The 12,888-nt window shown below is 39.3% G+C and overlaps 1 protein-coding gene across 2 annotated transcripts in view; it reads right to left on the minus strand.

Annotated features, from left to right (window-relative positions):
• Positions 1-12,888, minus strand: part of UTP4 (UTP4 small subunit processome component) — a 145,953-nt gene that overhangs the window by 43,774 nt on the left and 89,291 nt on the right. For both annotated transcript variants that reach the window (XM_086945769.1, XM_086945770.1), the window contains exon 7: positions 1,111-1,282. In XM_086945769.1, the coding sequence (XP_086801895.1) occupies positions 1,111-1,282 (172 nt within the window). The remainder of the gene's footprint in view (positions 1-1,110; positions 1,283-12,888) is intronic.

Consider the following 12,888-nt stretch of genomic DNA (forward strand, 5'->3'; position numbering starts at 1 on the left):
CACTAGCAAAAGACATACCTAGCATACACTAAGGATAGAGTTCAAGTAAGTCATCCTAATATAAAAAGTTGAGATTTTGGTTGTTAAAAGTAATCCCAAAGTATCCTGTAGTATAAAACTGACTGCAATGTCTTTCCACAAAAATTAGTCGTACATCTTGCTGGTTTGAACATGTTTTTTTGCTGGGAGGTATGTTTGTTTACAATGTGTTTGTTTTCCAGTCTAGGGTTTTCAAGCTAGAGGGACAAGTTAAGTCTTTAAGAAGTTAGGTATGCAAGCTGCCATTACTTACTCATGTGCATCTTGGGTGCAGAGTTGGAACAAAGGCAAAGTTAATTCTGATCATTTTTTGTAAACTTTTGCCTATTGAACTCACACCAAGTATTATGGTGGCGGTGACTGTGACACATTTTTGTGGCTTCAACTACTGTTTATTTATGGTTTAGCAATTATTATTCCATTTTGTAGAATGTACTTCTCATTGTATTATTCTGGCACTAGAAAGAACTGTTAACTTTGTCCTGAAGAAAGTAGAATATATTTGTACAACCAGCAAAACTTGCACTGATGATGTAAATGGGCTACCTGTGTCAAATGAGGATGTATTTTCTCAGTTATGCTCATGATCAACCATATAGAGGCACATCTTATTGAAAGATGAAAAAAATCATTTGTATTGCAGGTTAGGATTTCATTAAAGTAGTGAGTGGAATGTTTTATACAATATGCTAATGTCTGCACTTAATAATTTTGCATATGATATAAGAACAAAATACATTTTTGATAAGTGTGATAAAAGAATTAAAGGATGCTACACGTAGGACTAATTTTATTGTGGGTATGTGGCCATAGCTAGTTGTATAGTAAATAAGAAATCCAATATTCAAACTAAACAGGGTCTAATGCGTAAATTGTTATTGAACACTGGGGAATTTAGATACTGTTGTGTGGTTGGAGGTCCTAACCCCTTGTTATTGGGGGGGGATACTCCTTTTTATGTTTTCAAGTGTGCCATGGACCAGTCTTCATGAGACTACAACAGCTCCAGAGAAGAGTAATGAGTGCTACTCATTGACATTATTAGAAAATTGAGTGTGACACATGATGTACCTCCAGAGATGAGTGCTGTTGCGCTGTGTGCCACCGATCGGACATCGTGAGTGTGGTACTTGAAAGTCTTGGTCCTCACCCAGTGGCATTCCTTTTCTCCATTTCTGACAGGCAGAAGCTGGTACTGAAAGACAGTTCCTTCTGCTGTGCCCACCACAAAGCTGTCTTCACTCTGAAAGAAACAGTCATTAATTACCAGTGGACTTTAAGGAAAGAAAAGCTTTACATTTACATTCTAAAGGGCCAGATGGGAGACCAGCTTAGCCGAAATAAATGTTCTGTGTTCTGAGTTACTGCTGCATGTGATACTCTCCAATGCATCAAGTGCTCTATGAAGTACGGAATGTCTGGGATTCATTAGAACTTCAGATTAAATCTTTAACAAGCCTAAATGTGCTGTCTACTACAGGGTCTGCTCTTCCAGTAACAATCTTGCTCTCTTAAGCACAATGCAGATGTGCTGCACGATAATTTTTGCATTTAGGTAAAGGCTGTTTTATTAGTTTCAGAAGTACCCAAAGTACCTGTTCTCCATTGCCCCTTACATTTTTTTTTACCATAATCTTGATTTTGAGATACACTCTTGCACCATAAAGCTAATGTGTTAAACTAGTTTTATTTTCTCAAAGACAATAAATTACTCATACCATCCCCTACTGCCATCCTGCCTTTCCGTCAACGCACCCATGTTTAGATTGCTGGCCACGGTCTCTAGATACTTTAACACTATGGCGGAGGAGCGTCGCCCCACTGCTTTTAGGCAGTGTGACAAAGGAAAAATATAATGCTAATAACTTGTTGTTATTAACATTTTATTTTTTCCAGCTTCTTTGTTGGCTGGCGGGTGGGGCTGCTCTGCTCTCAGAGCAGGGGAAGAGAGGAATGGTTTGCGAACTCCATGTGCTCATGAATGCTTGGCCGGCCCTCTGGGGCCGGCTAACAGTCATGTGGACTTTTCATGTTCTCCATGCAGGCTGTAACTTGCCCAGGCCGCCAGTCTTCATCTGACTGCCAAACCCCAGCGCTCAGAGCAATCACAACGCTGCATTGCAGCGTTGTGATTGGTCAGGGAAGCCTGGGTGTGCTTCCTGCTAGCTGTTCTGCCAAATCTGACAGAGGAGAGACGGAACAGAGACGCGGCAAAAAGGTAAATGTTTTTTTTAGGTGGAGCCTAGCCATGCACTTCTCTATGGAAGGCTTCATGTAATCAGTACAAACTTCTCCGTGTGGGTCAGACTCCTCCCACACGTCTGATTGGCCTTAGTGTGTTTCAGTAATGAAAGCACGTAAATGGCAAAACGCAGGTGCATGTACCACTTTTTCTATAAAGTTTACCTCCCATGGCGTTTGGGTCTTGGGAGCGAGCAAAGGCGCGCAGGGGTGTCAGCTGCATTCCTGGTGGGTCATGTGACATGCAACATGCCGTGCTTTCGCTTTTGATGGTTTCAGGGCTGCTGCCAGATACAGGGGGAGGGGCAGCTGGGAGAGGGTGCCTTACTATTCTTGCCAGCCGATCCATACAGTCACCATGTCATGGCTTCAAAACACAACCAAGAGTATAGTGGAACGCGCTATTACTCCCTTTAGAGAGAAATTCAAAAAGAACCTGTTTTATCATGGTAGACAGACTGGTAGGCGCTATACACAATACATGCACATAAACGGATGTGTCTGCATATTGTATACATACATAAATCATGTGCGTGTGTATAGACATAAATGTGCACATCTCACACAGAATGTACTTTTTATGTACTAATGTGGCAGACACGTTTCTGTCAACTCCACTACAAACCTGAAGCTTAGTTACCTGCTTCAAAAAATAATAGCAGAATGCAAACATCTTTATAATTAGGGTTCCCGGTTTTATGGTATTTATTTTTTTAACATTTCCGTCTGTATTTATCCAGATTTATTTTTGGCCATTTCATCTGTATTTATCCAGATTTATTTTGTGTTTTGCGTATAAATAAAATTGAAAAACAATACATTTCCATATTTATTTAATTGATGGCGCGCACTCATACTTTGAAGTCTGTCGTGTTTTAGCTATTTAAGCTGTCAAATATTGCATAACATTACATCCACTGGTAAATACTAGCATTATACCATAAACGTATGTTGACATATGCCATTATTTAAATACATTTCATCCTGTTTTTTAATTTCCCATGCTGTCCATGTGCTCAGCTGCGGTCCTATAATTCATCAAAGACAGCATGGAGTGTCACTTAAAAGGAGCATAATTTTCTGTATTTATCCACTCTTAAAAATAAATGCAGACAGAAAACACATTGTTTTCTGTCTGCATTTATCTGTAAAAATCCATAAAAACGGAAAACAGGGAGCCTTATTTATAATTGACACTCGACAGGCTGCAGGGCTGGGGCTGCAGTAGAGCCCACGCAGAGCCCCTTTGAAGGAAGCATTTATCATCCTGATGGCCACAAAGAGGCAGGTGGCGCTATCAATGACCCCCTCCCACCAATAATAATTTTATGAAGCTAATGCCCTTTTTTGTGGATAGATTTGGAGCCCGCTTGCAATAACATTAAAATCAAAGAACCAGACCTGTTTTTTAATGTCACACAGCTCACAAAAATACACACAAAACAGAAATTGGGGTTGTAAAGAAGGAGAAAAAAAACTGGAACTTTTGTTAAATTATTGCTGGAGGAGGAACAGCATGCATCTATAATTAGATGTTGCAACTCTGCAGCCAAGACTTTGCAAATCAGGGTTGCCCGGCATTTCCGAAAACTTAATTTTCAACTGCAGCGGGTTTTCTCCACTTTTTATCTGCGGGCTCTGACCAGCTCAACCCTCTCTGTCAAGCGTGTAATGCACGCGGCTGCGTAATTATACGTTTAAGTCGCGTAAAAAGCCGGCGGTAATTGTGAATAATGTAATATTAGTTTGGGACGCGGGGACCTGCTTTCCTCCTGCTGTGCAATGGAACTACTTTTCGCCCATAAACAATATGTAACCACTGTATATAAAAATGTAAAATTATCCTGTAAAATAATTTATCTGCAGAAATTACTGTACATACGTTTTTGGAGTCCGAATAAAATATATTTGTGACATGTTCATTTGCGACACCATGAACATGTATGCTACGTTTATATTGATAAATAAGTACCCAAACACGCAATTTTCAACGTTATGAACGTTTATTGCTACCTAAACTGGCAATACAAATTTCATAGAATAATATATTTATATACCGTTAATACTTAAATATACACATACATGAGTTGTCAAAATAATATACAGAGCAATATAATGGCAATATATGTGCGCGTATATGCAAGTATAACATTATATATATATATATATATATATATATATATATATATATATATATATATATATATATATATATATATTCCACACAACAATCCTTCACAGGAAAGCTCGCACTCGGGATAAGTTTCACCACAGTTTATTCAAGCAAAGTAACGCGTTTTCGACAGCAAAAGCTGTCTTGATCACACAATTGCATATTGGAACAGGAGGTCCATACATAGGTATACAACACTAAGGAAGGACTAAAAGTTAGATAACTAGTGTCCAAATCCTAGTGTGGCGGCCATCTTGTAATGGTATATACATATAAGTGGTAACACTGTTCTACCACGTTTTGTGTCCTTAAATTCATATAAGACCAACTTTAAAGTATATTATGTACATAATCTTTGTGTACAAAGACGTTTCATATATATACACACAGTTACAGACAAGGATAACACATTCTTTCGACATAGTGCCTGAATATTGTCGCAAATCCTATTAACTGCTTATTCACATCTATATGTACAAGGATAGTCAAGGGTGGATATATGATGTTACAACGCGTACTTTTAGCACGCATAACATTACAACGGATTTTTTACAACGCAAGTCATGTTACAACGGATACCTTTACAACGCAAAACACTACAGCGCAGATACTATTACAACGCATACCATTACAACGTAAGTATAGGTAAGTATATAATAATAATAATAATAATAAATAATTTTAAAATATAATGTAAATATTTATTAATGTATTATTTAATTTCATTATTTGTAATATTTTTTTAATAAAATTATTATTTAAATTAATTGTAATTTTAATATTTGTAAAAATAGGTTAAAAAAACCCTCTACCCCAAAACCCAAACCCAACCCTAAAACCTAAAAATACCCCTGTACCCCAAAACCCAAACCCAGCCCTAAAAACTAAAAATACCCCTGTACCCAAAAACCCAAACCCAGCCCTAAAACCTAAAAATACCCCTGTACCCCAAAACCCAAACCCAACCCTAAAACCTAAAAATACCCCTGTACCCCAAAACCCAAACCTAAAACTACCCCTGTACCCCAAAACCCAAACCCAACCCTAAAACCTAAAAATACCCCTGTACCCCAAAACCCAAACCCAACCCTAAAACCTAAAAATACCCCTGTACCCCAAAACCCAAACACAACCCTAAAACCTAAAAATACCCCTGTACCCCAAAACCCAAACACAACCCCAAAACCTAAAAATACCCCTGTACCCCAAAAACCCAAACCCAGCCCTAAAAACTAAAAATACCCCTGTACCCCAAAACCCAAACCCAGCCCTAAAACCTAAAAATACCCCTGTACCCCAAAACCCAAACCCAGCCCTAAAACCTAAAAACACCCCTGTACCCCAAAACCCAAACCTAGCCCTAAAACCTAAAAATACCCCTGTACCCCAAAACCCAATGTTTAAAAAAAAAAAGATAAACTTACCTATAATTATACTTATGATGTAATGGTATGCGTTGTAATAGTATGTGCGTTGTAGTGTAATGCGATGTAAAGGTATCCGTTGTAATGGTATGCGTTGTAAAAAATCCATGGTAACAGTTACATACCGTCAAGGGTATACTATATACATGTATACACTATTTACATAAAATTCAGTATATCAATAAAGCTGCTGATATCTATGATATCATGTCTATTTACATCTCTATTTACACAACTGCCAAGGTGATCGTAAATAGTGTTGGCTATATTCGGCATAGTGCCGTAGTTCATCCAGAAATATACCCTTGTGGTCTAGACCAATAGATTAAACGTGCCCCACAAAATATGTAGTATATGTTCAACACAAAGCCGCTACATTATGTAGAAATTACCTAAAAACGCATCCTGTGTCAATAAAGAGAAGAAAATGTGACGGAAAAAATATAAGTGCAAAAATTAGAATAATTGTTTAACTACAAAAAGTGCAAGTTCTTATCTGATAAACAGGACACTCGGAAGAAAGGGGTAGGTTGTCAGGGATGAGTACAACAATACACTATTCCAGTAACCTGTCCTTTCTTCCTACAAGTGAAAAAATAAATAACTCACATTTTATTCAAACACAAATAATGGATGCAGAACGCCGTGCAGCGGCAGCAGCTCTGTTTTCTAGGGCCCCTGGCGTAGGTACTGGCAATACTCAGAGAAACGAAAATCATTTGGACACATCACTACTCACCAAGCTAAAGAAATTGGAAAAACTAAAAAAATCTGAAACATCCAAATGGTGGGAGGCTATCTCATTACAGGACTATGTGGATAAACAAATGGTTCCAAGAGGTCTACGAATTTACATAATGCCATCTTACGAATCTTTAAACCCGCAAATGCTGTTAGACTGGCAAGAAAATTCGGCCAATGGATCAAGGACTATGATGAATATCCTGATAAAATACGCATGGGAGGATCGCAAAGTGATCATTGCGGGAATAAAAACCTTGGAAGACTAATTGTCTAAAAGTACCGATCAGGATATGGTAAAAAAATTCCTAAAAGACCTGAAACCTAAACTAGACCATCATGAAGAAGATATAAAGATGCGTAAACAACGTAAATTACATAGAGACTGTCTAGATTATGAATACGGTAGAATTCTGACGTATAGTCCCAAATATGACCATCTATATAAAGAACCAAATCCACAGAAAACTGCACAGGCAGGTAGTACAATATCGAACAATAATACTATATTGGATGCAAGTGGATCTGATACTAATCTCTCTGTTTCAACTGTGAGTGCTATGTCTGAAAGACCGATATTAAGGAGGAGACCACATTTTTTTGAACGAGTTCAAGGTCCTGAAGAAGGGCCGCCAAACATCAAGGTCAGCCCCCGAGTCACCACCGATGAGAGGAAAAACAGGGGGCCGAGGAAGAGGGAGGGGAGGAGCAAACAGACGCAAGCGAAGAAAACAAAAACAAAACAAAGAAAAACGCAAAAGAACCCATGGGAACAAGAACACGAGGTTCAATGAACAATGAATGATGGATCCTACTACGGTAAATCAAACTATTATTAATCTGAGTAGTAGGCAATTAACTTTTGCGGAAAAATTTACTCTTTGTCTTGGACTCACATTCTGTCCATCTGAAGTCTTTAACTATGCAGATGCTAGAATAGATTTATACAAATTTGTGAGAAAAGTAAAACTCAAAAAATGGCATCACCTTCACAAACAAAATCCTATAGGTATATCCTCACAAATAGACACCATCTCTAGCACCTTCCCTAACCCCCTTGTGGGAGACGCACCAGGGATCCACAGGATACAAGAATTTTTGACTGTGAATGATGACGCTACTTCCACGGACAATGAAAGAGAATTGGGTATGACTACAAATCGAACCCCATGTACTGGCTTTAGACCACGCTCTATTTTTTATCCAAATTTACCTCATGATAATATAGACACTTTTCAAGACGTTGTGACTCAATCACTTTTGAAACTGAAAAGAAGAGCAAATAAAAAAGTATGTCACAATCTCTCATGTGAACAAAGACATTTTCTGATTGACCTAGCTAATGACACAAATATCATAATTCGCCCTCAGATAAAGGGGGCAATATTGCGTTGTGGCCTAAAGACTTGTACATCATGGAGGCACAGAGACAGTTGGACGATGAACAATTCTACTTACCTGTGAACTCTAATGTATATAACAACAGTATCACAGATATATGGGAAAAACTGAAAGGGTGGGAAGAGACATGGTTACTAACATGGGAAGAATACTGTTTTTTAAAGAGAGATTACCCAAAACTGTCAATATTGTACCTTCTTCCAAAAATACATAAGAACCCCACTTTACCACCAGGGAGACCCATTGTGTCCTCTATTGGAAGAGCCCTAGAAAATGTCTCTAAGTATGTTGATTTCTTTTTGAGGGAATATGTGACTGGTTTACCATCATACGTGAGAGATAGTACTGATTTTATCTGTAAGCTACAGGATGTGGTGTGGGAGCCCACTGATTTGCTGATTACAATGGATGTGAATTCCTTGTATACTATAATCGACCATAAGGAAGGTATACAAGCTAGCCGTCACTATCTACAAAGGAGATCCATACGATCACACTAACATGATATTGGACATGATGTTATTATGTCTAACCGGTAACATCTTCATGTTCGATGGGAATCTCTTTCAACAGATCCGTGGCACGGCTATGGGCACATGTTTTGCGCCGAGCTTTGCCAACCTTTTCTTAGGAAAATGGGAGGAGGAGATTAGATCTGACCACACCTTGAACTTGTATTTCTCATAAGTAAAGGTGTGGCTCAGATATATCTATTTGTTTGTCATTTGGACGGGTAGGAAAAAATGGCTAAGGAATTCATTAACATCCTGAATACCAATAATCACAACATCAAATTGACGAGTTAGATTAGTGGTACTACCATAGAGTTTCTAGATCTCCGAATAACAGCTGAACAACACGTCCTGACTACTAGTCTCTACAGAAAAATTACAGCTGGTAATACTCTTCTTCACGCCCTCAGCAGCCATCCGGACACTCTCAAGTGGAGTATTTCTTATGGTGAGCTGCTGAGGGCGAAAAGAAACTGTAGTACCATTCCTGCCTTTGAGAATGAGATGGACATCATTATGTCCAGATTCAGAGAGAGAGGTTACCCCGAATGGGTACTCAATAAAGCAAAAGAAAGAGTCATGAGTGTAGAACGAATTTCACTATTGAATCCCAATGATGATACTAACACTCAAGAAAATAACCAGGATCCTGAAGTTACTTTGAGGGCAATATTTACCTTCAACAGTAACTCAACTGAAATTTCTAAAATACTAGCTGCAAATGGGATGTACTGACTAGTGACCCTATCATCGGTCCCAGTATACCACGCAGGCCCCAAATTACCTATAGAAAAGGTAGAAGCATAAGAGACATCATTGCTCGCAATGATATTACATCTAAAAAAACAATAAATGATCATCAACTTAAAGGCTTCTACCCTTGTGGGCATTGTAAAGCCTGTCGTATCAGCAGTATGGTAAAAAGTGTTTCCATCCCTGGTTTTGATACTAAAATATTGAGCAATTTCTGACTTGTAGTTCCACCTTCTGTGTATACGTACTGATGTGCCCATGCAAGATGAAATATGTGGGAAGTACCACACTTATGACCAAAAAAAGAGTTCTTGAACATATGCGGGCGATAACCAACAAAGACCCCCACTACCCCATAGCAAGACATTTCAAACTTGTTCATGGTTCCAACAGCAATTTGTTAAGTTGTTATGCTTTGGAACAAGTCCACTTGGGTCCTAGGGGTGGTAATAGAACTCTTGCCCTTCGGAAACGTGAATCAAAGTGGATAATTAATCTTGAGACCAAATACCCAAAAGGGCACAATCTGGATGAAGAACTTGCCTATCATCTAAAAGATTAATGTTTGGTCTTGGTCCCCTACATCTCATTGATCTGTTAATTTCCAGTGTACTTTATTTAATCTGCAACATGTTTGTGTTTTTCTGAATTCCATTGTAAATGTATTTTATTTATTTTTTCACTTGTAGGAAGAAAGGACAGGTTACTTGAATAGTGGATTGTTGTACTCATCCCTGACAACCTACCCCTTTCTTCCGAGGGTCCTGTTTATCAGATAAGAACTTGCACTTTTTGTAGTTAAACAATTATTCTAATTTTTGCACTTATATTTTTTCCTTCACATTTTCTTCTCTTTATTGACACAGGATGCGTTTTTAGGTAATTTCTACATAATGTAGCGGCTTTGTGTTGAACATATACTATATATTTTGTGGGACACGTTTAATCTATTGGTCTAGACCACAATGGTATATTTCTGGATGAACTACGGCACTATGCTGAATATAGCCAACACTATTTACGATCACCTTGGCAGTTGTGTAAATAGAGATGTAAATAGACATATCATAGATATCAGCAGCTTTATTGATATACTGAATTTTATGGAAATAGTGTATACATGTATATAGTATACCCTTGACAATCCTTGTACATATAGATGTGAATAAGCAGTTAATAGGATTTGCGACAATATTCAGGCACTATGTCGAAAGAATGTGTTATCCTTGTCTGTAACTGTGTGTATATATATGAAACGTCTTTGTACACTAAGATTATGTACATAATATACTTTAAAGTTGGACTTATATGTATTTAAGGACACAAAACGTGGTAGAACAGTGTTACCACTTATATGTATATACCATTACAAGATGGCCGCCACACTAGGATTTGGACACTAGTTATCTAACTTTTAGTCCTTCCTTAGTGTTGTATACCTATGTATGAACCTCCTGTTCCAATATGCAATTGTGTGATCAAGACAGCTTTTGCTGTCGAAACGCGTTACTTTGCTTGAATAAACTGTGGTGAAACTTATCCCGAGAGCGAGCTTTCCTGTGAAGGATTGTTGTGTGGAATTAATTACCGAGTGATCCGCTCGGTGCCTGCTCGCCATCTGTCAACAGGCCCTGGACTTCAGGAGATGGGTCGCTTTTCTTTGATTGATATATATATATATATATATCACAAACAGCAGTCACTACTGACGGCTTAGTGCCCCTCATGGTCTTTCAAACAAATTGGAAATTATGGTAGCGAGGACTCCTCCTGGAAATTTCTGCTCTGCACAATACTAAGAAATTAGTAAATTAAAGCTGTATTGCAATGGTTGGACAAATGAGTACGATCTCTTCTTTGTAGGAATTTTTTTTTTTCATATAGGGAGCGGAGAAAAATGTGGCATGCTTTGCGCGTCTAGCGTGCAAGGCACTAATTGTGTTTCTATGCGCACAGAGAAAGGCTTTGCTCCAAACTACAGAGTCTAAAGTAGCCCACGGTCACTATGGGTGTCTGCAACTCTCTAAAGAATTACAAAGGAGCATGAATAACCCCTATAAAAGAAATGCTAACTTGTGTGTCCGAGGATTACGAATGTCTGCGTATTTGTAACAAGTGAATATGTAAATGTGGTCCGCTGCACTTCAGGGAGGGCAGTATTCCTCATTTTTGGCGCAGTTTCGTATATTAAATACATTAGCAAATAGAGCATACGTTCTCATTAACATAGTTTATTTCGCTTGGACTATTTTTAAAAATATAAACCAAATTGCCTTTTTATGTTACTTTCCTCCTTTCTGGTGTGACTTTGCCTTTTCTCCTTTTTGTTTACTTCCAATGGAAAAAGAAGCACCAAAAAGGTTGGTAGTGTATCTGGCATGGGAGAAGGCAGTTTACTAAACAGAGCGGGAATGGGACAGAAGCAAACAAGCATTGGCAGAGCCAATAGGTCTCGCCTTTGGGACCTTATAAGTATTTAGTTATGCAGCACAATATCCTTGGTGCAACAACATCAACTGTTGCATGGCTAAACACTTTTAAGATCCCAAAGGTTAGACCTATTGGCTATGCTAATGCTTGTTTTGTTAGCATTCCCCTTCCTCCTCAATCCACACCACCACGCCACCCCTAATCTGTGCCGGCCACCACCAAATACCTCTGAGTTAAAGAAACGTACCTTTCTTGTAACTTGTCTTATGCCACTGATAGCACGAGATGTCACCAGTGACATTAAGAAAGAAACTGATTATGTGAGATCATCAAAAAAACATTAGGGAGTGTTAAAGTTTAGTTATTCTGGTATTTCTGCCACGGGCCGGATGGAAGGCTTTACCTTAGTCTCCTTTCTAGAGACACCTTGGTAAGGGTGAGTCCTTCTGGAACCCAGAGTGAGGGTTTGTGGTTGTGCAACGTGAGTCCTGAAGTGAGTCAGCAGGGTGAAGTACGTAGGTGGAGGGAAAGGGAGTTCCAAGACTTGGCGGTGTGGTGAGAGGAGGAGCGTCCTTCGGTGCGGCAGTAGCAGATGCGTGGTATCTGTACGAGGGCAGGGGAAGTGCAGGTTCCTGGGAGGTAGGTGGAAGATCGAGCTATGCTTCATGTTGGTGGTTCCGTAGTCGTGGAGGGCTATGTAGGCGTGGGTCAGGCTCTTGCATTGGCATCCTTTCTGGATGGAGAGCCAGTGGAGGTCTTTCAGTTGCTAGGTGATGTCCGTTCTCTTTGGCTGGTTGAGGATCGGTCTGGTTGCTGCTTTCTGGATTGTCTGGAGTCATCTCATTATTTCAGTGGTGGTGCCTGCATAGAGTGCCTTGCTGTAGTCCAGCAGGCTGGTGATGAGAGCCTGCGTCCGTTTTCTACTTGAAGACTCTGTGGAGCATGGGGGAAGTGTGGAAGCAGGCTGAGGAGATAGCATTACCATAACATTTCATGGAGTGTTTGCTGTCCAGGATGATGCAGAGATTGTGGGCGTGGTGTTTCGTAGTGAGGGTGGGTCAGGTTCCCATGGCCACAAGAAGTCATTCCAGAGGGAAGTGTCTCTGCCAAAGATCAGTATTTCAGTTTTGTCAATGCTGAGCTTCAGACAGTTGTTCCTCAGCCAGACTGAGAT

Source organism: Lissotriton vulgaris, chromosome 12 (genome assembly GCF_964263255.1).
Source record: "Lissotriton vulgaris chromosome 12, aLisVul1.2, whole genome shotgun sequence".
NCBI lineage: Eukaryota > Metazoa > Chordata > Amphibia > Caudata > Salamandridae > Lissotriton > Lissotriton vulgaris.